The sequence below is a fragment of the Garra rufa genome, chromosome 1, assembly GCF_049309525.1.
Source record: "Garra rufa chromosome 1, GarRuf1.0, whole genome shotgun sequence".
In the NCBI taxonomy this organism is placed as follows: domain Eukaryota; kingdom Metazoa; phylum Chordata; class Actinopteri; order Cypriniformes; family Cyprinidae; genus Garra; species Garra rufa.
In genome coordinates this window covers 35,545,021-35,572,470 of record NC_133361.1, presented here as the reverse complement: position 1 = coordinate 35,572,470, position 27,450 = coordinate 35,545,021, and the positions used below count along the sequence as shown (strand labels likewise).

Sequence of the window (27,450 nt, the reverse complement as noted above, 5' to 3'; positions counted from 1 at the left end):
TAGTGTTCACAAAGTGGAATTGCACTTGCACTTTGACTCATTTCACAGAAACATTTGTGAGCATTTTCTGACATTGAGATTTATACATCAACTGAAAGGTCTTAGTACACAATATAACTACAGAAGAGTCAAGTTTTAAATAGGACAAATATGGAAACTCGTTGGTCATTTTTGAATGTGATGCTATTGGTCTAATAGGATTCAATGATCTATGCTAAGCTATGCTAAAAGTGATATCGCCAGAACAGGAGAACGGCTGAATGGATTTCAAAACGGTAAAAATCAACTTATTAACTCGGGGGGAGTTGGAGAATGAGCCTATTTCCAAAAAAAGTGGAGTGTTCCTTTAAGACTGCTTCTGTGGTCCAGGGTCACATTTGTAGAAATTAAAACAAGCTGCACAATTGCTTAGTTACTCAGAGCCAAAAAAAACAAAAAACAAACAAACATCAAAATGTCAGTTTTTGCAAAATGATTTTATTGGGTCAATGATGAAGAATGAGGAAGCATAGGTTAGACTGTACAATGAAAGCAGGTCTATATTCGGTACTGAGCACAGGAGTCATGAAATCTTTAGCATGAATTATTGAAATGAGGACTCAAAAGCATCCACATTAATCAAAATTCAAACAACCTAAGTACAAAAAAAAAAAGGACCAGACACGTCTGAGGCATCAATCTGTGGAGGCACTAGGGATTCTTCTTTGTGGCAGGCATAATTGCATAATTAATAATCAAACTTGATTATCAGGGCAAACCCGAAAAACAATGGCCAGCAAATCAGCCATCTCTGATCAGAATCACGTTTCAGAAAAAGCTACAGTGAGAAAGACATGTTTGTTTATACACCATCCTCAACAAAAATGAATGCAAAAGACAACAGAACTGACAAAAATCACGCTTCTCTCCACACGCCCTCAGCAGTGTACAGAGAAGGAATGCAGCTAAAGTAGTGTATCTATCTGCATTGCCCTTCCTTTAAACACGTCAACCGTTAGGAGACGACAAACCAATGCGACAGCAGCAGTGGTGGCTTTTGTTCTCCACCGGTCATACTGACAGACACAAGCATTCGGGTTTGTAACTTGTGGACTTGAAAAGGTCCTCGGTCATTCCTTTGGGTTTTGGCAAGGACATAACACTTGCTTTATTAAAGGGAACCCTGGGTATTTAGACTTGTATGGCTTAATATAACAATGTCTCTTACTAAAATTTGTAGCAGAAAACCCATAAAAGACTTATGTTTTATACATATTTTGGACTGTAGGGGGCGCTATTATTTCTATGACATTAAATGGTTGCACTCGGAGAGCTCCTGGCTGCTACCTGTTGCTATTTTTACCACAACACAATTCGGAAAATTAAATACTGATAGGATGCCACATTGTGCGGCTTTTGGTTTTAATATTCAGTCGGAAGGCAACAAGGGAAACAATGTAAGTTTTCACTGCTTTCCTAGTGATAAGAAGAGGAGAAAAGAATGGCAAGATGCCTGTGGACGAATAAAACTTCCTAAAGACCAGCGTCTTTGTTCTCTCCACTTAAGCACTGACGCCTTTAAGGCTTTTAGTACATCACAGCTACTGAAAAGTTGTTGCGGGAAAAAAAAAATATCAACAGGTAGCGCCAGTAGCTCACAGAGCGCAACCATTTCACGTCATTGAAATAATGGCACCCCCCATAGTCCACAATATGTATACAATGATGTAGATTTTTTTAAAATAACGTAAATCATGGATTTTCTACTACATATTTCAGAAAGAGACATCATTTACGTTATATTAAGCTATGCAAGTCTTGATACCCAGGGTTCCCTTTAAGGTCTCTAAGCTCGAAGGCAGATAATACAATGTTTTAAGACTCGGCATGCTAGAACCAGGCAGCAAATACTAGCGGTTGATGGTTGATACTCAGCATTTCAGCATCTTGTGCTTGGAACAGTTTGAGTGTGTTAAGTGAATGAAATACTAAATATTGGATACTACGACGGCAAAACAAAAGCTCCGCAATGCCCGGTTTCCTGGCACAGCGAGTGGGCGCAGCGAGTGGCACTAGAAAACACAGGACACTGTCAGTGGAGAGTGAAGACGTAATACTTGCTTTTCACGAGCCTCCCGGGACCTCAGCCAGGGGCGTAAGGCAGAATCAGACACCAGACAAAGAGTCCTCTACCGCCATCTGAATGCATAGACGACATACAGGCACCATTCAGCTGAGGATGCACCAGGGAGTCAGTATTTCTGGATTTACGGGTGCACAGTGGCAAAAAAAAAACAACGACAGCTATACATTTCAGTGTAGGTTACATATCTGTTAGAAAAAGAGTGAGGAGGGTGAGGTACAGACTATTTACATAAAATACTTACTACAACAGTAGTATTGAGGGCGGACATGGCACTATACAAAGTAGCTATACACAACCGTTGAGGGAACGAGGTTCACATACTAAGATCTATCCCTTTTGAGGAAATTTGTTCGAATTATTGGTACCTTTAACACGTGGCACTTGTGAATACAGACGCTTTTGTTATCAGCGGGGTCTAGTTTGGTTGCGGACCAAAAAAGAAAGCAAATAAATTAACAAGAAACCGTTTTCCGTTCCCTGATGGACAAATAAGTTCTTCCAGACTCTAGCTAGGGCAGGCCAGCGAGGAAATGCGATTTCCAGCCACTGATGGAGAGCTACAATTAGTGGATGTTCCTGAAGGCGAAGAGTTACGCTTAAGTGGTCTACATTCAGCCCTGAGAGTTTATGCTGTATGCATACTGTATCTATCAGCTCGCCTAGCTTGGCTAACCACAGTATAAGTTCAGTTTCTCAAGTGGTACGAATGGTGAGCGTTATCCATCAGCAGAGGAAAATCAGAGTGTAAACTTTTGAAACATAACTTAAGAAGTTTATCGGTAAATATATTCATAGATCTATGTAAAAAAACAAAACAACTGAGCTCTAAAATTTTACAATTGATTAGACATCTACACGTTAAAAACACCAATCGAAACGAGGGGAGAAAATTAAGGCCAGGCAGGTATCGACAGAAAGGCTCAGAACATAGTTCCTGTTAAAAGGTTAAAACAGCGTTTGCATCTCATCTTGCTATTTGGTCAGTAATAAAAGGCTCAAAGGTAACAGATCAAAGAACAGTGCTAGGATCTCATCCTGCTTTCCTCCTCTTTATCGAGAGAGGAGCGCGTTGCGTTTGGCACCTTCGGCGAGAGGGTGATGCTCAGTGACACGTACAGCTTCTCTTGGCAGGACAAGTGCGAGTGGTCGGAGCCACCGGCCGTCCAGTGCTCCTGACAGGCCGCCTTCTTCGCGAAAAAGCACGTCAGAGCTATTCAGAAAGGTTACTGTGTGGAGTACAAACATCGGAGTCAGGTTATCTTGGAGAGATCTGAAAGGGAATGGCTGGAGCAGCGTCACTGCAGCATGAGTTGTTTGAGGTTGTCGTGCAAGATGGTGTCCTTGACGTCGCGAAAGACCAGGCGAATGTTCTCCGTGTTAATAGCGGTGGTGAAGTGGTGATAGAGGGGCTTCTGCTGCTGGTCCCGGCGTTTGTTCCGGAAGCAATCCACCAAGAACTTCTGCACGTCCTCCAGGCTGTGTGGCTCCCCTGCATACTCAGAGAAGTAGTCCTTGATGGCCACCGTTTTGACTTTCTCCTCGAGCAAGTCTGTCTTGTTGAGGAAGAGGATGATGGACACGTTGCTGAAGACGCGGTTGTTGACGATGGTCTCGAAGATGTTGAGCGACTCCATCAGGCGGTTGGTTTGCCGGTCCTCCATGAGCACCTGGTCGAACTCGCTGGACGAGACGAGGAAGAGGATCGAGGTGACGCTGTCGAAGCACTCGAACCACCTGCGGCGCTCCGACCGCTGGCCGCCCACGTCCACCATCTTGAAGGGCACGTTCTTGATCTCAAAGTCGTACTCGTGAATGCCCTTGGTTGGCTTACGTGCCAGCAGGATGTCTTGCTGTGTTGGTAGATAGTCCTGGAGAGACAGACACAGAAAGGTCAACCACTTCAAAGAGAAAACGGAAGATTCAAAACAACATTTGAAAAAACTAATTAGAAAGTTTTACTTAAATATGATCAAAATCCGAGTGACATTCAAATTTAAAATGCTAAATTTGAGTTGGCTTAATACAAAGGACCGAAATCCAATCACACAGAGTACTTTTTTCATTTAAAAACATGAGATGCAGTGGGATGGGGAAAAACCTGTCATAAAGTCGAGATGTTTTTTCAAAGTTGAACATGCATTTATTTTACACGGCTTTCTCTCTTGTTCAAGACGCAAACGCAACAGTGATAGATATCCCTCTAGAAAATGCGCAAAATAATGCATTCTGAGTGAACGGCTTAGTTTCGGTTTTGACATAAACAAGATGTTCTCAGCATTGATGTTTTCTTTTTCTGAATTTTTAATGAACAGTGCAGCAGCACCGCATCTAATTGATTCAACTGGATAGGCTAATAAAAACATAATGCAACGACAATTACATCATCATCTGCCTCCTTAAAGCACAACTAAAATTTTAATACAACGTTTTTGCATTCGAATGTGGGTTTTTATTTTAAATTCAACAAATATTCGGAATTTGTTTTTTTTGACAGCGTTTGATAGGAACGTCTACTTTAGGGTTGAAGTTTCTGATAAAAAAAGATTGGTGTAAAGCCATTACTGAAGCTGGTGAGCTCCAAGTACAGGCCAATGAACACTAAGGGCCAGCTTTACTAACAGCTTGCGCTTTTGGCATTAAAATAGTACTGACAGGATTTACTAAAGACATGCAGTGAAGAATTAGCGCTGAGAAGACATGGACAGTTATTTTTGCACCTGACCTTATTGAATATGCATTTGTGGAGTTTCCCTTTCAGACGCAAAATTTATGGGAGGAGAGTATTGAAATGAATCACGCAACACGAATTACTATTGATATTTGTGCCATGATTTAACACCCAAAAAAAGCATGTCTTAAAGCAGGCGGTAACTTGCGCTGCTCTTGGTAGATTGCGCTGTTCATTACAGAAGTAATCTGGCTGCGTCTGTGTTCTTTAATGTGTGCACTGTCAGTAAATCACACGCAGAATTAACCTTCCCATCGGCGCTTATACAGAATTGCACTCTATATGATATTCAATAAAATCATTTGGCAGTAGTTTGCATACCATAATCTGATAAATCACACTTAAAGTTCAGAATAAACTATAGACGTTTTTCCTGAACACGGAAGCAAAAGTCCGACTCTTAACTGAAAGAATGCTTTGCATTTCCGGTCTGCATTGTTTCTAGTCAAATTAGGGTATATTCCAAGCTAATAAACTAATGTTAAACCTATTAAAGTGTTTTTAAAAAGCACATGGCTCCATAGCGCCATCACTTGGCAATGTCGCAATGACCGTCATTTGTCAGTGCCTCACTTTAATGAGTGTAGATCACACAAAGCAGCGGACGTTAGCTACATTAAAAACAGATGGACGCTATTTGAATGGGTTCCTATGGAAACCGGAACAGAAAAGCATTCAATCTGACGTTAGAATTCGTAATGGCGGCGCTCATCTTTTACTCAGGAAAAAGGTCTATACACCTTTTAAAATCTGGATATTTGGATTTTAGAACACTTGACTTGGAATTTAGAAATTTTTGTTGTTTTTTTGAGAAATTGGTAAACTCTCACTGCCTGAAATCCACAGACCGGCTCTTACTTTCGGCAACCAGCGTTGACTTGTCCAGACTGCAAATTGAGGCAAAAATCTGGGCAAAAGTCATGCACTGTTTTCCAGTCTTGAGAAAACATATTTTTAGTAGTCAATCTATTTCTTTAGTTATTGACAATTTTAGTCTTTGACAACTTGGCTACTTTAAAAGACATTAAAATCCTGGAATGTTTTCCTCAAAAACCTTTATTTATTTATTTTTTTCATTTTAAGAAAGACAGACATGAATATCGCAGATCACATGGGAGTGAGAAAATTATCAGGAAATTTTCCATTTTGGAAGTGAACTAATCCTTTAAATATTTTTTAGCATTTCACATTTTTATATAAAATACAGATACAGCAGGGTCCAAACGTCTGTAATATATATATTTTTTTGTTTTAACCTAAAAATTAAGAGTAAATAAAAAGTTATGACAAAATGAATTAGAAACATAACACTTATAACTTAATTAATAAAATAATTGTGTTAATTTATTTTTAGACTTGTTAAGCTACTATCATTTATTTTCTAATCAAAACTTTTTCATTAAAAAGGAAGAAACATGATTTCAGACTTCGGACTCCATTGTAAGATTTCATGGTTTTCCATTAGTCATTCAGCAAGAAAAAAAATTGTCTGATAATAAATCAGTAAAACAACAAAAACTACACATTACTTGCACAGTATTAGCAATACTGATTCAATTCAGTACCTAGATCATCACAGTTCAAATGCTTAAAGAAGTTATGTGGGCCTATTACAAAATTATTATAACTCTGCCATCAGGTTTTTATTTTTGAGTCATTCAGTCTTGGAAAAAAATGCTAATACTCTGATAATAAATCAGTAGAACCTGAAACTCAAACTCTGGGGACAACAGGGGAAAAAACACACAACTATGACAGCCAGTTCATGACTCATTCTCCACATTGCTGGCATACCAGAGATGGAGGTTTGGGGGGTGAGGGTAAAGCATTAGTGAAAAGGTGAATCTGGATCTAAGCACTGGCCAGTACAGAGTGTAAGGGCAAAAGCACTCAAAATGCATTAGATGAAACTCTACACTAAAGCAAATGTAAGACGTATCAAGTCGATTAGAGAACAGTGCTCAGTTCTAACACACAAGACCTGAGAGAGATTTCTGAAATTCCAGACAGGATGACGTCAAAGACACCTGCCTTTAATGGACAAGCCATTCATCAAGGACCCACAGCCAACATTTAGTCTTTACAGACACAGAGTGGCTGGTGCTCATGTCTGAAAGCTGCGCCCATGGAAAAATGTGCATTGTTTGTGTTTTACAAATTACATGCATTTTACACCAAATAATCTTGAGTAACTGTTGCTTAAGATTTACATTTAAAATCAACTTTTATTACCTTACAGTTTCAAAGACTTCCCTTTGTTAGAAACTGTTGACGTTTCTTTGGCTTATTTTTACAATTTTAGAAGAACAGCATTTATCTGAAATAGAAATCTTTTGTAACAGTCTTATCACTTTTGATCAATTTAAAGCATTCCTGCTAAATAAAAGTATTAATTTCTATTATTTCTTTCCCAAACAACAACAACAAAAATTATAAATGACAAGATTTTGAATGGCATAGTGTATATTGTTACAAAAGCTTTTTATTTCAGATAAATGCTGATATTAGATCTGTCTATTCATTAAAGAATCTTGAAAAAAAATTACTCCAACTGTTTAAAATATTAAATAATAATAATAAAATGTTTCTTAAACAGCGAATAGGCATATTCAAATGATTTCTGAAGAATCATGTGACACTGAAGACGGGAGTATTGATACTGAAAATTTAGCTTTGATCACAGGAATAAATTGCATTTTAAAAAAACATTAAAATAGAAAGCAGTTATTTGAAATAGTAAAACTATTTCACAATATCACTGCATTTGCTGAATTTTGGATCAAATAAATGCAGGCTTGGTGAGCAGAAGAGACTTCTTTTAAAAAAACATGGAAATAATTTCCAGTAGTAATCATCAGCTTGCTGTAAATGCTGTCAGAGCTCAAGTTAAGTATTTAATATATTTTTGAGATGTTAAATAAGGATTTCTAGACATATAAAGATCTTTTCCATTAGGGGCTTAGGATTTAACCCAATATTCAATTCTATAACCAAACATACACATCTCTCTCTGACATGTGCTTTGTCACATGCCTGAAGTAACCCTTCTTCCTCATCTCCTCCCAAATATTTATGAGTCTGGGCTGCTGAGGTCTGTCTCTTCCCAAACATGACACCCACACTGCATCCATCCAAGTAGGATGAACGTAAACTGAAACAAACACATACTTTCCAACAGAGTCAAGTGGCCATTTCCCTCTCTGAACACACTCGGAAGTATGCACCATTTCCTCTTCCTGTTTGTCGATGGTGTGATTGCAGAAGTGGGTCCACACTACTGTGACGTGGCGGGGTGAAGAGTAGCCGTTTGGCTCACAAAAAAAAAAAAAAGAAGAAAAGAAAAAGGCCAGTCTGAGGCGTGCCGCTAGAGCAGAGCGCATTCAACTTTGCTTCCTCTTTCTCAGAACATAAAGTCAGAGCGACAGACACGGGAACTGAGACCGTACGGCAGAGTGACGTCAAGGGGAGCGTAATGCAGAAAGTGAGATATGAGGGGAAACAAAAGAACTGTCCTCTCGGTCTCTCTTCCTGATGCGGCAGTGATTTGAAGTGTTGGCGTTTTCATAGGACGTGAATTTAAAACAGGTTATCTGATTCTTTGTCCTAAAGCAGAGCTGCCTGGAGTCAAAGCTGAGATACTAATCATCACATTTACTGCAGTCAGCAGCATCAAGAAAGAGCACGAAACCGCAAACATCCGTTTAGTACTGAGAGAGAACATGAGCGGCAGGCGGCAAGTCACATGACGCAAAGGGAACTGCACTGGCGCCTCGTGCATCAGCCAGACACTGATGCTTTGACAGCTGCACTGATGAATGTCTTACATGATCTGCTAAAAACTAATCTGTCAACACACTCCACATATAAAAGTGGACTGAAATTACGAACTATAAATATAGGAATAGGAACTAGGGATCTCAAAAAAAGTGCTGAAACTTAATAAATCTTCAAAAACAAAACTAAAAGTACATATTATTTGCACAGTTTTGACAATACTGACTCATTTCATTACCTGGGTATTGTCATCATGGTTTAAGTGTGGAGGAAAGTGATGTGGGCCTATTACAAAATTAGCATAATAACTGCTGTCAGATTATTTTAATTGAGTCACTCAGTAAGTCTTGAAGTTTTATTCATTTATAAACTCTTATTATTGTTTGCTAAAATTATAGAGAATTGTGACAAGTTCTCTGGTATTACTACTGAAATGTGATCACGACAAGTTTATTACTTGTAAAAATAAATAAATAAAACACATGCTCATCATTCCTCATCAGCGTGAGCACACGGATCATCTGAATGAGTAAGAAAACCCTCATGGGCAGATGAGGAACTGTCATATGGTCATCCTTAATCACAGCCTCATGACACGCAGATTGATTCTTATTCCCATCTTATATTAAAACTGGTACAATGTTATGTGAAAAAGGTGCTATAGAAAGTATTATGGGAAAGGGTTGACACACGTGACCTTTGATGTCAGCAGAGCAAGTTTCACTTCTCTGTCTGTGCTGGCTGGTGAACAGGGCAACCCTGTCACGCCCCACAGCATTGTGAGGCAACAAACAGACGGGCATTCATCAGTCTCACATTATCTTCAGCATTCACCATTCAGTGTTTCCTTCATCCTCGGCTGAAATGAATCATATCTCGGCTGTATAAAGTGATTTATCTCATGCTGCTTTGACTGTGTGAATATAAAAGAACTCTTTAGCGATGCTGGCTCTTTCAGTACTATACTTACTAATCTTTCAGTATGAAACGGATCAGTATCTTGTGCGCAAGTACAGACTGAGATTTTTATTTTTAAAGAGGTACTATGCACTGGGAAAACTCCATCCCTTTCATCCGAAAATGAAAATTCGTAACAAAATATTTTGAGATATAACTGCAGCCTGCAGATCTCCAAAATGGGCCATGAACTCAAAAGTCGATAAATTAAGCATCACTTTTTGCACAAAGTTGAACATATGTCTATGAACTATATGCCTTTTAAAAATGTTTAATACAGGTTTTCTCAGCCTGGGACCATTACAATGCAACCAGCCCTGTACTGGAGCCCTTGAATTTTAGCCATTCAAAGGTGGATCTTTGGGGTGGGGTGGGGTGGGGGGGTGGGTTGCAGTGGCATGGGGATGAGTATGAAGCTCCGGTTCTCCCCTCTAACCGAAATATTAGTGGGAATTCTTCCGTGATCTTAACTGTGAGCTATTTCCACATATATCTGTATTGCTTGTTCTATGCAAAGGGCTCAAAATTCACAAGGTAGGAGTGGGCAGTGATGCTGTGTGCAAATGAAAAGGTCTTGTTGTCCGGCGAGTTTCAATTGGGGAGTTACAACTGGACGAAGCCCCAGTTTCTGTGGCCTCATATTGCATGAACTTTTACTGATTGCTGCTCAGTGTTGGGTGTAACTACACTCTTAAAAATAAAGTTGCTTTAAAAGGTTCTTCACAGCGATGCCATAGAAGAACCATTTTTGGTTTCACAAAGAACCTTTCAGTCAAAGGTTCTTTATAGGATCATCTCTTTCTTACTTTTTTATAATCTGAAGAACCTTCTTTCACCACAAAGAACCTTTTGTGAAACAGAAAGGTTCTTCATATGTTAAAGGTTCTTTATGAAACTGTTTAGACAAAAAAAGGTTCTTCTATGGCATCGTGATGCACCTTTATTTTTAAGAGTGTAGCTACCAAGTAATTTGTTACTATAATTTAATTACATTTCCCTTGAAAAAATAAAGTAAGGGATTACTCTCATTTTTTCACCCTTCTCACTTTGGTGAGTTAAGAATATTGGTAACACTTTAGTGTTTAATTAGTTCATTATTAGCCTGAATATTACTGGGATATTGGCTGTTTATTATAACTTAAAAAGCACATATTCATGTCACTCTGCAAGAGCTTATTCTAAATCCTTAACTACTTTACTAAGTATTAATAAGCAGTAATTTGGAGTATATTGAGGCAAAAGTCATAGTTAATAGTTAGTAAATAGTGAGAATTGGACCCTAACCCAAAGTGTGACCAGAATAATTTATGTAGTTATCTTTTATTTACTTGAAAGAATTAAAAAACCGTTTCATGTTTATCCTTGTATCATTAACTTGAGTTTTATATAGGATTTAGAAAGTTAGTAATAAGCAATTAAATACTTTTTGGAGAGAGTAATTTGTACAGTAATCTAATTACACTGTTGAAGATGTAATTAGTAACTAGTAATTAATTACTTTTTCAGAGTAACTTAACCAACACTGCTACTGCTTATCTCCCATTTTTAACATTTTCTTTAGCATGATATTCAGCACAAAACCCACCCAGCAGCCAAAGATTACTTTTAGATTAATTGTCCAGCCCTTGGTGTAGGGTAGGGTTAGGGGTTAGTATTGGTTGTAGCATTTAGTAAAAAACCAGCACTGTGATTGACATAGCCAGTGAAATCTGTAGAATCAGCTACAGGGCGAGTTTTCGTTGAAATGGTTTGAGAAAACAACGCATTATTGACATCTGTCTGTCAATTAGAAGCCACGTCCTTGGACATATCCAGGCTGTAGTTATACCATGCTCAGACAATGGGCTCCAACCTGCATTTGGTTGTCAATGTTTTTAAAAAATCCACAGAAGATACACACAGGTTTGGAATATGATGACAGAATGTTCATTTTAGGTGAACAGTCGCTTTAAATCATATGTAAAAGGACAAGATTCCTAACTTTCTACTCTAACTACTAGCGGATACCAAGACAAATGAGATTTGCTGTGTCTCGATCTCATCAGTTCCCGGGCCTACATGGAATGTGTGCACGCAAATTTCCACAGAATAGAAACGTTGCCATTTACAAAGATGAAAGCATATTTGTTTATTACACAATCTGGCTAATTGTTAGTGCTTTCCCATTAATACATTTTACCACAGTAAAAGACATTCTGTAGAATTCACTCTAAAATTATTGATAAATATATAACTATTACATCTAGAAAGAACATGTGAGGTGAGAAACCTCAGATAGATTGATGACAGACGGCCACATGCTTACCGGTGTTCCGAGTTTTTCCAAGTTATCCAAGAAATACTTCACTGATTCACCCTGTGAGGATGACAAAGAGTAGAGAGAATCAGTCAAAGCTCAAACTAGACATACAGACATCATTTCAGAATGCTATCAGTCTTCCTATCTTCATACTTAATGTATTTGAGCTCATACACACCACCAAAGCATGTTCAAAGGTTATCACAGATAAATGTTCTTAAATGAACTTGGCAATTTGCGAACATGTAAGACGTGCAAACATAAGCACTCAAAGCAACAAGGGCCTCATTCAACACGAGAACACACGGACGTGACTCATGAAAAGCCCTCTCACAGGATGTCAGTAATTACAAGCATACTGTATTTGAAAAGCAAATGTTACTGCCATCTTTTGTTTACCCCTGTAGGGGAAATTCTGTAGTTTTATTGGTTATCTTAGTGTGTATTCATAGTGGTGACTGTACTAGTGCTGTAGTAGCACCACCTCCTGCTTCGGCCATGTATTCGTGACAGTTGGCCTCAGTGAGGCACGCCACCAGCAAACACAAGACACTATAAAATGGACAAGCAGGGCCAAGGCGGGCTCTGGTTTGGAAAATGAAAATCTTGAGTAACAGGAACAAGCTGCTCAGGAAACAGAAACAGGCCTTGAGTTAATGTTCCGTGACGCTCAGATGTATAACGGACCAATTAGCCTCTTGCAATTTCAACAGTTTGGCATGTTGACGGGACAAGAGGAAGGAGTTCTGTTCTGCTTCCTTCACGATGCTCGTCTTTTTCAGTGCATGATAACTGAAACTGTAGAGCAAAGCTCTGTGGGAACAGTCAGAACAGTCAGTCTTCCTCATTTCCGACATAAAATACCCTTTCAAAGCATTACAGCACCCATTTGCATCTTGGGGTTAACTGAGGTCTACAAGAGGTATGTGCAGGTCTTTTGAGGTGGCTTTCGGTAGAGAGGGGATTATGTCATAAGAAAACCCCTGGAAACCCTCCCCCAGCTGGGCATGAAGCCACAGCCACACTGTGCTGTTCATCTTCAATGAAGGGTGTGGGCACACAGGAACAACATGGTCGGGGCAGGCCAGGATATCAGTTTCTGAGCAATGCTGAAAAGGAAGTCCTGTTAACTCAGCAACATCTGAAGCTAACGTCTGTGTCTGAACTCAAAATCTCTTAATGAAAACGTAAAAAAAAAAAAACTATATTATTATATAATTATATGTAATATTATAATGGCACTCTAATTTATGCTTGTTTTATACTTATTTTATAGTTTTATAATCCTCTGAATACTATTAAAAGACTTGTGGAGTGGGGTGCTGTCAATCAATTTAAAAAAAAAAATTAAATTCAAATCACAAATTTTTTTCTGAAATTAATTGTGATTAATCCCACCAAAATTAAAGGTTTTTAATAAACTTTTATATTCAATAATTTCACATTCAATCTTCAAGTTAATGTAGAAACAACCAAGACAGTATATTTTTTAAGTAAGGAATAACTGACAACGGGCCGTAGAATTCTGTGAAAATAATGCACACCCGCGGTGGTGATGCGGTCACGACGCGAAGCGGAGTGGCTGTTCCACCTCGGGTGTGCATTATTTTCACAGAATTCTACGGCCCGAAGTCAATTATTCCGCTTACACCTCAGTTACCACACCTCAAGACATCGATCAGATGATATATTTCAAGACATTCGTCCGGTTTTTATCCTTAAAACGCTATTGTGAGTAGGATTAATTTCTTACGCAGCTCATCCAACAGCTTCGTTGCTAGTTCCAAAACGTCATTTTAGACCTAGTAACGACGCTTGAGCAGTTGATAGCAAACTAATGCAGTTAATAATGAAGTTTAGACCGACCGACAGACAAGCAGACAGACGGCAAGAGAGGGGGGAGAGAGTTTAAGATCGTAAATTACTTCTCTCAAGTCTGTGTGTCTCTCAAAGGTGACTGGCAGCATCGTCTCTACTGACAGTTAAACTTTAAGTTCATTTTCTTCAAGACCACGCCGTTGTTACCTCGCGTGAGAACTGTCATGTCGTTTTTAAGTTGTTTATCATCAGAGATGCGCTAACAACATTAGCGTGAATGCTAACGTGAGTGCTAACTGTATGTGTGTGCGTCTGTGAGTGAGAGAGAGCGAGAGAAATAGAGTATGTGCTTTCCGTACATAAAACGTAATATTGTGGCAAAAACATGGACATAATCTGTCGTTTTTATCCTGTTGTTTACCGTATGTATTAGTTTTGCCAGTGTCACTGTAGCTTTTGGTTATTTCGCTGTTTTGGGCTGTAAGGGCCTTTGAAATAACTGAAATGTGTGGCGAAGTGATATAGACATGTACTGCGGTCAAAAGCTGCCTGGAACTACGTTCGCCGTGCGTTTCCCTGAAAACAATGCACACCTCTAGAACGTTCGTCAGCCAATCAGATTCAAGCATTCAACGGCCCTGTAGTATAATATATATTAAATATTTTTTATATGACTGAAGGTGAGTATCATTGATATCAATATCACTGATGTTTCCTAATATTTAACCATTGACTAAAGCCATTCAACATTACAGTATAATTGAGAGCAACCAATTTGAACATTAGATAATTATTTGATCATCCATTAGTCGGCTGATTACTTTTTTGATTAATCGGCTTAAAAAAAAAAAAATCCCAATTTTTGTTTTAATTAAATTCACTATTTTACATTCTGCCCAATGTCATTCAAACAAACATGCCAACTGAATGCTATTAAAACAAAATGCTTAATTTATTAGACCACCTGTCGTAATAAAGAGAAAACACGAATATTTTAGGAATCTGTCAAAAATGGTTTAAATCTAAAAATATTATTATAATTTATTGGGCAAATAACAAACTGAAACAACCAAGTAGTATTTATTCACGTATCAAAAATGGCATTCTATGCCTTTCATAACAGCTTGCATTCTTGCTTGCACTGTTTATGTACTTTTTATCTCAAAAACAAAAAACACTAAAGCACTTGACTATTTTCTTCTGCCTTTCTTTCATAGATAACAATAATTACATTATACCATTAGAAATAGTCTACTACTGTTACTAAAGAGCTTAGGCTATGCATATTGGAGGACTAACCAATACAGAAAGCTAAAAAAATATTTTGGTAATCACCAAAATCACCACTGTTAAGTTTGGAGAAGCAGTGGCACAAACCTTAGTTTGTTAAAATAAAAAAAAATAAAAAATAAAACCTTAAATAAATTTATAAAGGGTAATTCCATGCAAAAGTCAACCTTACCATGAAAAAAAGTTTACCAAAGGTTTTTACTATACTGATAGCACAGATGTCAACATTTGGTGGTTCAAATAGCCATGTGAGGTCTCTCAAAGTTTTTAAAGCATTTTTTATATTTAGTAAATGATTTTCCATAGTCTGGTAAATGCTATTTTCAGGCTTGTCATAAATGTCGCCACAGCTGCTCGAGCGTGTAAAAATAGCACCGCGTACAACTGGCTGAGGGAGGCAATATGCTAATATGAGACAATTCATCAGCGATCATGGGCTGGACCTGAGCAGTATGATCAAAATGGCATACCGTTTAGATTTTTTGGGGATTCAAAAAAAGGTCCACTCACTGCTAAGAAAAAAAAAAGTCAATTTTGCATTCTCAGTGGAAGAACTCATAAGAAATTAGTATGTAAAGGAGTAGTGCACAAATTGAACGTGTTATGTAAAAGGCTCTCACATTGGAAAACTTAATTGTCAAGATAACTGAAGATAAAGTCTGTAATGCATAAATGCCAATAATGAGTAAAAGTGAGGGACAAATAGCTCCTCCTCTGTGCCTCAGATTTGCAGCAATGCACAAGAGTCATTGTAATAATCACAGCTCAACATTCCTTGACGGATCCTGCAATCCTTCTCCCAGATCCTGGTAATCTCAGGATTAGATGAAGGGAATGGGGAAGACGGGCAAGCCTGAGACACTAGGCCTTAAACAGAACTCTTTAATGCTTTCCTATCTCTTTCCTATATGGGGTGAGCAGAGCACAGAAAGATGTTTGGGAAAGCAGGAGAGAGCATACTTGGGTGGATGTCTCCTTTCAAAATATGTCTTCCGGTGACTGCAGAGATGTCTGCAGAGATCACAGACCCCACGGGGAATGCAGCGGAGATGAACAGCGCTGAAGACAGTTGCATTTTATAATGGAGCATGACTGTCTAAATTGAACAGGGAGTCGTGTTCAGAAAATGCACAGTCTCACAAGTAAATCAGATTAAGCCTTCAGTAAGTGCGGTTAAAATGAACCTCACTCACTCGCTCAGACTGTAAGTAAACCTTGTAATGATTCACCAAACTTAATTAGACAGTTATAAACTATGCACTGGCTTTTTAGCGCAAAGCAGACATTAAAAAGACAAACAAGAGAAGACGGGTGACGGTGCTGTTTTTCGGGGGCAGTGAGAGCAGAACGGCGAGGAATAAAGCGGTGGATTAGGATTATGCAATGCCCAGAAATAAGAGGAGGGGTGGAGCGAGGAGGAGCCAGAGGCGAAGGGATCTTGGCTGCAGGAATCCAGAACAAGTTTTGTTTTGTTGCATGTCGGGTGCATACCATAACCCCCAGAGGCTGGAGGGGCAGAGTTGTGAAAGCAGGAAGTCTGATAATGTTTTGCACTCGGCACACGTGGCTTGTGGATTACAGGACACAAAAGTGTTTTGTTTTGTTGCCTTCACTCACACAGACGGCATGCAAATCACCAGAGCCTGTGGCAGAGGCGAGGGAAGAGCCCGTCTAGTTAACAGGCGAGCTGAGCGTACAACCTCAATGGTAACTGACAAATTTGCCTCTGACCAGCGCAAATGAAGATTCCTGAGATTGGTGAAGAGCAGATCTACCATGTTATCAGCTCCATAGATCTGGGCCGCAGTAAAGCGGCTCAGTGTCGTGTCGTTTCTTGTCCTGAACAGCATACATCCACGGCTCTGCTTAAGTCCCAACTTGCCCACGCTGAGAGGATCACTAGAAGTGAGCAGAGACCACCTTTTGTTCCTCAGCAAAAGCAAACGATCTATGCTTATGGCTGAAATAAACTACATTAGCATAGGGAAATATCATATTACATACAGTGGAAGTCAAGTTTAAATACATTACAGAATCTGCAAAATGTTAATTATTTTACCAAAATAAGAGGGATCATACAAAATGCATGTTATTTTTTATTTAGTACTGACCTGAATGATATATTTTACATAAAAGATGTTTACATGTAGCCCACAAGTGAAAATAGTTTAATTTATAAAAATGACCCTGTTCAAAAGTTTACATACACTTGATTCTTAAAACGGTGTTGTTACTTGAATGACCTACAGCTTTTTTTTTTTTGTTTAGTGATTGTTATTAGTTGCCCGCTGTTATTCAGAAAAATCCAAAACTCTTTGTTGAAAAGGGTTCAAATATACAACATTGCTGAAAAACCAATGACTGTATGAATTTGAGACCCTTAGTTTCACAATAAGGACACCTGAGGGACTCATGCACAACTACTACAGAAGGTTAAAACACAGAAGGTCTTCTATAGCTTCTGAAGGGCAGTACTAAATGAAAAAAAAAAAAAGATATTTAGGCACAATAAGAAAACTGTACTGATCTTCATTCTGTTAAAAAGTTTTCACCCCCTGTTCTTAATGCATCGTGTTTCCTTCTGGAGCATCAGTGAGCGTTTGAACCTTCTGTATTAGTTGCATATGAGTCCCTCAGTTGTCCTCAGTGTGAAAAGACAGACCTCAAAACCATAGTCATTGTTGGAAAGGGTTCAAATACAGAAAAATGCTGAAAAACACAGCTGTGGATCATTTAGGTAACAACACAGTATTAAAAATCAAGTTTATGTAAACTTTTGAACGGGGTCATTTCTATAAATTCAACTAGTATTTTCTGTAGTATATGTTAACATCTTTTATGTGAAATTGTATTCAGTTCAGTACTAAATAAATAACATGCATTTTGTATGATCCCTTATGAAACAATATTTAGCAGATGCTGCAAGGTGTATATAAACTTTTGACTTCAACTGTATATTCTAAGAGCTCAATCACAGTCATAAAATTGCCTTGGGCTGTCACAGTCATGTAATTTTGGCTGACAACTGCTTTACAAATAATTATCAACTGACAATTAAAATGTCAGGTTTAATAATGCCACAGTGCCATTCATGTTGAAACCATACAATGAATAAAAAGTGAAAATAACAAATTTGCATTTGCAATGCATGTTAAATTGTTTAACACCAGTGTGGCACATAGTACTACAGCACTAGATCAAGAGAGACATGATTTTCATGTTGCATGCATGATTGTGATCATGTGATGTACAAGTGCAAGAACCCTAATTCCACCTAATCAATTTTATTCATGAATGTTGGGGAAAAATGTGAATCAGTCTGTATCTGTAATCTCTCATTCTCTGTAATCTCTACAAATCATAATAGTAAGAGTCGGTCACTGGGTGTAAAGTGCTTTGGTGAAATCAACATTTCAAATGAGGAAGTAATGCACTAGGAACTGAGAGCGTTTAGAGAAGTCTGAAGTTGCTAAGATGGCACTTGCTTATGTCAGGCTCTAATGAGGAATCGTTTGAGATTTATTGGGGAAAACCAAAAATTACCAAACCAAGCTGATAAGATTGATAAATAAAAAAAAAACAGGAATAGCAATCCGTTACTCAGGTTTGATAAGCAAAGTCCTCAAAAACAGACAGATAAAAAATGCACAGCTCACGCCTGAACAACTGTGATGTGGTTTACACATCCTCCTAGATATACACACACACCATCTTGGCAAGCCAATGCGCAAAACTTTCAGTTGGGGTCTAAAGTCTCTAAAAGGTTTTTTGTCCACCACAACACTTTTGTCAACTGCCAAAAACCCATAGACTCTTTGTGGTGCAAAGCAGGTGACTGTGACCTGAAGTACCATATGCTAAAAACCATAATGACTAGAAATAATGTGTAGTTTTAAAACCATTAAGACAATATTCACTCTCTTAATCTCCCTACTGCTGTTTTTATTGTGCAAAAGGTAATCATTTTCAATATGTGCAAAACACATTTTCTGCTCAGCAACTGTTACAATCCCACCGCCTGCTCAAAAAAGCATCACATTACAGAAGTGAAATAAATTACAACTTCAAGTCATCATTAAAGAGAAATACAGTTGGGAAACTCACCAGCTGAAACTCCCTGCGCCGGTCATATGCGTTCTGTATGCCGCTGTCGGCCCAGAGGGCACGGATTGAAGGCAGGTACTGCAGGAACACTTTGGTCTCCATCAGCCCTTGCGACACTATAGCTGATCGCGTGTCGAAAGCCATCATGGTGTCTCCATGTGCCTGGTTTGAAGGGTCTCCCCATGGGATATGCAGCTTTTCTCGGGCATCCACAAGCACACGAACACCTGTGAGGGCAGCAATAGAAGAAAAAATGTAAATATTTTTAGATTATGTATGCTTTTTTTGAGTGTAACAAAGCAAACAGCACTAGAGCCCAGTTCTTTTAACACACAGGAAATTAGGACACAATTAATATCACAAATAGGACATTTTACCACAACTTCATTTATCTATTGTGACAAGCGGTCTGTATGAAACTAGGCATTACAACTGTGCAGTGGCATGCTAGTAAGGCTTGTGGTTTTGCTTGGATATATATATATATCTCTGGACATAAATGAAATGCAGAGCTTTTTAGTAACTTCACACAGCTATGCAGAAAGTCCCATTGCATTTAAAGGAACAACAGCAGCAGGTGAACTAAAAGACACTTCTTTGTGTTCTTTCAGTGTAGACATGTGTATTGTGTAAAGACTAATTGACAACAAGCGTTATCAGATTCAGCATCACTAATGACTTAGGGCTGCAGAAATCCACAGAAAGAATCACAGATCACCTCTAAATTCAAACACAGTTTTAAAAGACTATTTAAACAAGACATGTTTTCAGTCTCGTTGCCAGATTTTTTTTTCTTTTTTAAGCAAAGGCTATCTCGCTATTTGCATGTCTCTACTTTAGAAACATTCCTGTAGTTCAGTTAAATAATTCATGGGATACCACTCATTAAAATGAGTGATCAGATCACACGTTAAGTGTTTATAATGCTAGAATAAAACAAACAAACAAAGAACCGGCAACATAGGGCTTGTGAGACTCATCACTCTTGATACATGAAATAAATGGCACAAATTGCACAGCAAAAAATATATACTGCTGTTCAAAAGTTTGGGATCAGTAAGACTTGTAATGTTTTTTAAATAAGTTTCTTAAACTCATCAAAGCTGCATTTATTTTAAAAAATACAGAAAAAACTGTAATATTGCAAAATGTTATTACAATATAAAATAATGGTTTGTATTTTAATATACTTTAAAATACAATTTATTCCTGTTATCCAAAGCTTAATTTTCATCAGCCATTACACTGGTCTTAAGCATCACATGATCCTTCAGGAATCATTCTAATATGCTGATTTATCATTAGAATTATCTGTGTTGGCAACAGTTGTGCTGCCAAGTATTTTTTTGGAACCTGTGATTCCGAGATTCTTTGATGAATAAAAAGTTCAAAAGAACAGCATTAATTCAAAATATAAATATGTTTTAAATATATAAGTCTTTGCTATCACTTTTTTAATTGTAACACATCCTTGCTGAATAAAAGTATTCATTTCTTTCAAAAAAAAAGAAAGAATAAATATTTACTGACCTCCAACTTTTGAACAATAGTGCATTGTTAGAAAACATTACTATTTTAAATAAATTCTGTTCTTTTGACTATTTATTCATCAAAAAATCCTAAAAAAAAAAAAAAAAAAAAAAAAAAAGTATCACAGTTTTGCTAAAAAAACAAACAAACAAACAAAAAAAAAACTGTCAACTGACTCCAGCACTGATAATAAATCGGCATATTATAATGAATAGAATTTCTGAAGGATCATGTAACACTGAAGACCGGAGTAATGATACTAAAAAATCAGCTTTGATCACAGGAACAATATGATTTTTAATCTACATTAAAATAGAAAGATAATTGTATTTAATAATGCTTGTAATAATATTTCACAATATTACATTTTTCTGTATTTTTGATCAAATAAATGCAGCCTTGATGAGCATAAGAACCTTATTTGAACATTGAAAATCTTACTGATCCCAAACTTTTCAATAAAAAATGCATTAAATTAATATTATTAACATATAATTTTACATTTAATAAGGTAAGAATCGTAATTTTAGAAGCAAGACCATAACAATAGCAATTACATACAATCTTTCAAATTGTACTTTGAACAAAAACGTTTCCTAGTGTCATTAAAAGCAGTCTGACTCAACGTGACATTTAATAATGATTATTTTTAGTGCAAACTTTGCCTTGAGCATTTCAGTTGTATGCTGATAAAGAAATGCAATGTCATTTACACCTTTGTCGAAACCATACCTTAACCACCTCCAAATATGGTTGCAGAGACCACGATCATATCTCGGGTACATTTAAATTGGGCTTTTAATGTGGTAAAGTGCTTTCTGGTTGTAATACAGTAAGCGAGCTGAGAAATGCTGCAGTGTTCACATGCATGTTCAGTCTATGCTGCTCCGTTTGCTTGCTGTCTCTCTCACCTCAGCCTGTCTCTCACTAACTGTGCTGTCATCAACAGCATGTGTTGCAATAACTCTGCTCTCTTATCTCTACATTATTACTGAACATGCATTATATGGAAAAATTTGATTTCTGCAGCAACCACAATACATGCCATAAACATCATATACCTCCCTGCGGTTGAGTCTAAATGAGTCTCAAAAAGCTTGAATTTATGCTTAACTGATAAGTGCAAAAATTATAGTGAATCACAGTTGCATTACACCAAATGCACAGATTGTCCCCTGAGCCTCCGAAGAGCAAAGGAGCTATCATGTGTCCTACGAAAAGACAAGGACTAGTATATCTTCACTCATCTCAAAGGCTATCTGTCCACTTTTGTGACGCAGTACAGCAACAACATGAAAATCCTGCTTGTATCAACAGAAAGATATATACAGATTAACACTTTACTGATGTACTGGCAAGTTCCAAGTATCAAGCATAAGGCATGGGGCTGCAACTTCCTACACCACTCCTGGGTGGGGGCTTGAGTATCAGTGAAAACAGTGGTGATGTTGGTCACATTGCGAGCTGGTTTTCACACCTGGCTTTCTCTTTCAAAAACTGGCGTCTCAAGCAGTCACAGTAGAAATAACCTGTTGAACCAGTTTCCACTTGCAGCTCTCTCTGACAATGACATACAAAGAGCAAGAGCTCTTTTGACCTTTCAGATAGCGTTTATTGGCCAGCTGAGAATGACATAATGAATGGATAAAAAAAAAAAAACTAGCCTATTACTTCACAGATTTACATGCTGTATCTAAACCATTTGTTATTCAATATAACTCATGAAGAATTTGATTTATGGAGGACTTCACACAAGATTCCTCATTCTCCTGGACCTCACTTGCAGTTATCAGCCTGTTCCGGGGTCCTTTCACAGGATAAGTCCTTTATTGTTCTCGCCACACATTCCGGCGTGAAGTGACGCCAGGTCAAGAGTGTTTAACCGTAAGCCCTTTAAGAGGTCGGCAATGCCCAAGCTGAAGCCCATTAGTGCAGCACAAGACTGCATGTAAAAAGAGCGGTCTCTATTATATGCACGTCCTGAAGCAGTCAATAACAGCAGTCCATAGATGCACATCAGCGAAAGCAAATAGCCATTCGGTCTAAAATACTCATGCGTTACATACAGTGCAGTTTCTGTACTGTCCCTACAGAGAAAGAGCTTGTCAGCCTTAACAATTTCATGCCAGAATTTAATTACACAGCAACCCAGCTTCCCATGGTATGTTAAGCCCAAGCAATAAGACAATGACTATATATTAGGGATGCAATGATATTATCAATATTGTGGTATCGCGATACCAAAACTCTTGATATCCTCGTGGTCGTATGACGATATGAAACGATAGGTCTTACGGGCAAAAAGCGTAGTTTTTAAAATATATGTTTAATCTTTTTATTCTGACATAAAAGGACATTCAAGTTGTGTTTTGGGCCATTATGGTTTGGCACAGTATCTGTCAAATTAACTAAAACCAAAAGCATAATATGGCTTAATCCCTTCAAGTGTTTTTGCTGTGCGTTTCAAAGTGAAGCCCGCACTTCGTTCAGGCAATCAGCTTGCGATCTGGTGTTTTCCACAACTTAGAACGCCTCAGTTCACAGTGAATGAAGTGAACTCGTTTATTCCATGTGCTGTGAGTTTAGCACGCGTTTGAGAACGCAACGGCCACCAGTTGTGCTTTATTTTTGCAGCAGATGATTACAGCATTTCACTAGATTTGTTTTGTAAGCCTATTTTCACTGAAGCTGAGTTTTCTGTTAAAATAAAAGCTCTACTGCCGTTTCTTTTAATATGAAAGCATAAAAGTGCAGTACGAATTGCTGACAGTTAGTGGTTTAAATGGGTAAAGTTACTGCAGTCCAAATTGAAAATGTCTTTCAAGTGTAGAAATTTGGAAAGAAATATTGTAATTTCCCTATTGTAGTGTAATGCAAAAATCACATATCTATGAAATATTAATTTTCATTTTACAGTGCAGTTCTTTCACAATATATGGCTATTACTTTCATATGAATAACTATAATACAAAATTGCTGCTATTTCTTTTATTTCTAATTTGTTTGGCTTCCTAAAACAACAGTGTGAATCTAATTTAGACTGAGACAGTACACCACAACTAAAAAGAAGGTTAAGTTTCCTTTAAAGTTCAGGTACAAGTCAATTTACTGAGTTTTTTTTCTAACTTCTGACTTTTATGAATTTTTCTTAAGAAAACGTCTAGTTCTCTCTCTAAGTGCATTAAATAGAATAATTTAACTTTAAAATGTACAAAATATAAAACAATAAATGTGGTCACTGCTTTCGGAGGTGGATGCCTGCTGTTTGGGAACACAGTTGTGTAGGACAGCTATGGGTGGCAATTATACCGAATTTCAGAATACCCAACATCTTTCAGTCTGCTGGTTAGGCAAGTTAAGTGTCGCGATTACGGTTTCATATCGCGTATCGTTACAGCCCTAAGATATATAGATATTTGTCTTTTGTCTTTTTGCACAACACAATGGTCAACTACTGTTGTTTTGATTAGTGCTATATAAATGAAATTAGTTTTTATAGCTACTGTTAATAATGTTTTGCCTTCATTAGATTATTTTAAATTGTTTTACAGTGTGACAGTTATTTTTCAAATAAATAGTTCACATTTAGCCTCTTGGGAGCCAAAAAGTGCGCAAAAATAGTTTGGGACAAAAATTAAAATATGTCACATCACAGGACATGTCAATTCACATACAAAATAAAAGGCATCAAACAGGGCTACAGAGACACCTCCACTGTGCAGGAAACCGAAAGTGCAGAGGTGCTCAGAAGCGTAACCTCTTTTGACACATCCCACATCTGTTGTGAAGTGCTGCATCCATGTGACTGTGGCTCTGAGGGTGTCCTCACGATATACACGAACATGCAGTTTCACCTGAAAATAGACTATGTCTAACAAAACACGTCTTTAAATCTTTACTACAACTGCAGATTTAACGGTACATTCAGTAGATGAGATCTGACGTCAGCGAGAATATAATTTCACATCAAATTCTATAAACAACAGCAGGATGCAACAAATGCATGGTGGGCTAAACTATGTAGGATTATAAACAAAATCATGCCTGAGTTAGAAAAGATAAACAACGTGCTCCAGAAGGTAGGATTTCATCCATACTGTCCTACACTCTCGTAAGATAAACTACACTGACACACAGCTGGTGTTTCAGTCTGGTCACACAAAGTGAATATAATAATTTGAGAACTGGACTTGTTCTCAAATTAAATTATTTAGAAATGCACAGTACATTAATTGAACATGGCTATCAATAGATACTTCATTACAAGCGGTAACAATTACAACCATTCATAAAAAACCTTGCTAAGTTCCTCCTGTCTAATTCATGCTCTATTATATGTGACCCTGGAACACAACCAGTCTTAAGTAGCACAGGTATATTTGTAGCAAAAATCATGTGACATTGAAGACGAAGTAACAGCTGCCTGAAATTTTACTTTGCCATAAGAGGAATAAATTGCACTGTAAAAAATATATTTAAAAATAAGTTTAGTTTTTACTGTATTTTTTAACAAATAATTACAGCCTGGGTGAGCATACTAGACTGAAAAATGATGAAAACAAAAAAAATCTCACTAACTTTTGACCTTTGGAATGTGAAACAATGAGAAAACCATACCATCTCACAACACAACATCTTCACAGGTACATGCGAGAAGAAGCTTGAGTTAAACAATATAAACAGATTTGAAATGCAACTGATTGTTAAAGTGCTTTTTCTCCATCTCCAAACATTATAAGTAGAAATTTCCGTGTTTTCTGGAATGCCTTCGGATTAGCCAAGAAGCCATTTGACTAAATGCTTCCTGTTTAAGTTGAGCTAGGGAACGATATGATGTTAGCGATGCTACAGACGAATCTCAGTGAGATCACAGCTGAACCATTTGTCATTGTGGTGCCTTTGCAAATGACGACCGTTGTGACATATTAATCTCAGACAGGAAATCTCAAAATCTTTTCATAGCAATAGGCACTGGAAATCCCCAGCTGAGGCAGCCCAAACAGGGAGCCCCGTATTATATAAGGTGGGTACTGATCATTTATCACATCCCCTTTTGAAAGACGATAAAGCGAGATGACGGAAACCCAACACGAGCTGCTAGGAGAAAAACAGACATTTGCCTTAAACTCTTAACTCACATGTGATCCTGGACCACAAAACCAGTCTTAAGTCGCACGGGTATATTTGTAGCAATAGCAAAAAAAAAAAAAAAAGATAATTTTTTCTTTTAAGCCAAAAATCATTAGGATATTAAGTAAAGATCATGTTCAATGAAAATATTTGATACATTTCCAACTGTAAATATAGCCAAACTTAATTTTTTATTAGTAATATGCATTGCTAAGAACTTCATCTGGACAACTTTAAAAGCGATTTTCTCAATATTTAGATTTTTTTGCACCCTCAGATTGCAGATTTTCAAATAGTTGTATCTCGGCCAAATATTGTCCCATCCTAACAAACCATACATCAATGGAAAGCTTATTTATTCAGTTTTCAGTATCAAACTTGATACCTATGACTGGTTTTGTGGTCCAGGGTCACATATGACAAATTAAGGACACTCTGAGAAGTTCAGCTCTTTTCAAACTGTGGCAGAAACAGTAAAGCTGGTTTGTTTCCATAACAGGCGTTGATGAGTGGTTGGTGCCACAGTGAACCCATCATGTGCTAGTCTGAGAGCTCTGGACTCCACCCATTTCACAGATACCCAAACACGTGAATTCAGACACGTCCTTTACTACAAATATACATATCTGAAAATCACCCTTTCATTTAAAATGTAAAAACGCCATAATAAAGCCAAAAAGCAAGGGTCTGTAGGGTTTGAATATAAGTTGAATGGTGTGCCCTCGGTAAACACCAGTCTCTTTGTTATTTATGAGACGGGCTCAGCATACCAACAAACAAGAGAGAGCTGATTTACAATTTAAGCCAGGCTTTTCATACAGGATTGATTTATTTTACATAATCCAGTTGCGGTTATGGCATTAACACGGGGAGACAAAACATTAGCACGCTGGAAGAGATTTAGCAGCTCTTTAAACAGCCTTGAGATTTTGGTAAAAAGCCAAAATTACAGTATTTATGAGTATAAAATTTCATAAACGAACATGTATGCTACTTTTAAAGTAGGAGTTTGAGTTTAAATGAATTAGCGGAGTCGCTCTTGATGAAGGCGTTAAAACTTAAGCGCTAGCGTTCATTTCTGATTAACGGTAAATTCAAAGCCGAGTACTGTCTTTCCAGACCTCTGAGATCACTCCTGCGAGTAAACTCACACTTTTAATGTGAGGACTAGCTAGGAAACGATTTAGACAGAAATGTGGTCCTTCGCAGAGGTCTTTGTTCAAGACCGCGACGGTGAAAAGTTGAGAGAATAACATGGGCGTTTCTCCTGGGCAGGTTACAGCGCAACTTCAGCTAACGCTAGCTAAGCCTCGTTTCACCAGCCCCTCATCCCTTCGGACCCCGCTAAGAGTCAAGTTGAGACCCCGCATGGCACTGTGGATGAAAAACGCGCATCCTACCTTTCATAACATTACTGTAAATGGTGGCTTTGAACTCTTCTTTGGCCCGCTGATCGAAGTCCTGGCCGTGTATGATGCGCATCTGCTTGAGGAAAGTGGACTTGCCGCTCTCCCCGGCGCCGAGCAAAAGTATCTTGACTAGCCGTTTCACATAAGTTTTGTCTTTCAGGAGACCTCGGTCTATCTCTTTAGATTTCCTTAGTTGTTCCGCCTCGGTGCTGTTGAGAAGACAGTTTGGAAAACAAATGGATAGAAAGGACCGGGACGGCAGGAAATCCGCCATCTTTGTGCAACT

The 27,450-nt window shown here is 37.9% G+C and overlaps 1 protein-coding gene across 1 annotated transcript; it reads right to left on the bottom strand.

Moving 5' to 3' along the window:
- Window positions 1–457: 457 nt before the first annotated feature.
- Window positions 458–27,450, bottom strand: gna13b (guanine nucleotide binding protein (G protein), alpha 13b). Its single transcript, XM_073839319.1, has 4 exons — window positions 27,156–27,450; window positions 19,096–19,322; window positions 11,890–11,940; window positions 458–3,993 (listed from the first exon to the last, which is right to left on the bottom strand). The coding sequence occupies exons 1-4, from the start codon at window positions 27,436–27,438 to the stop codon at window positions 3,421–3,423; spliced, it is 1,134 nt and encodes a 377-aa protein (XP_073695420.1). The 5' UTR covers window positions 27,439–27,450; the 3' UTR covers window positions 458–3,420.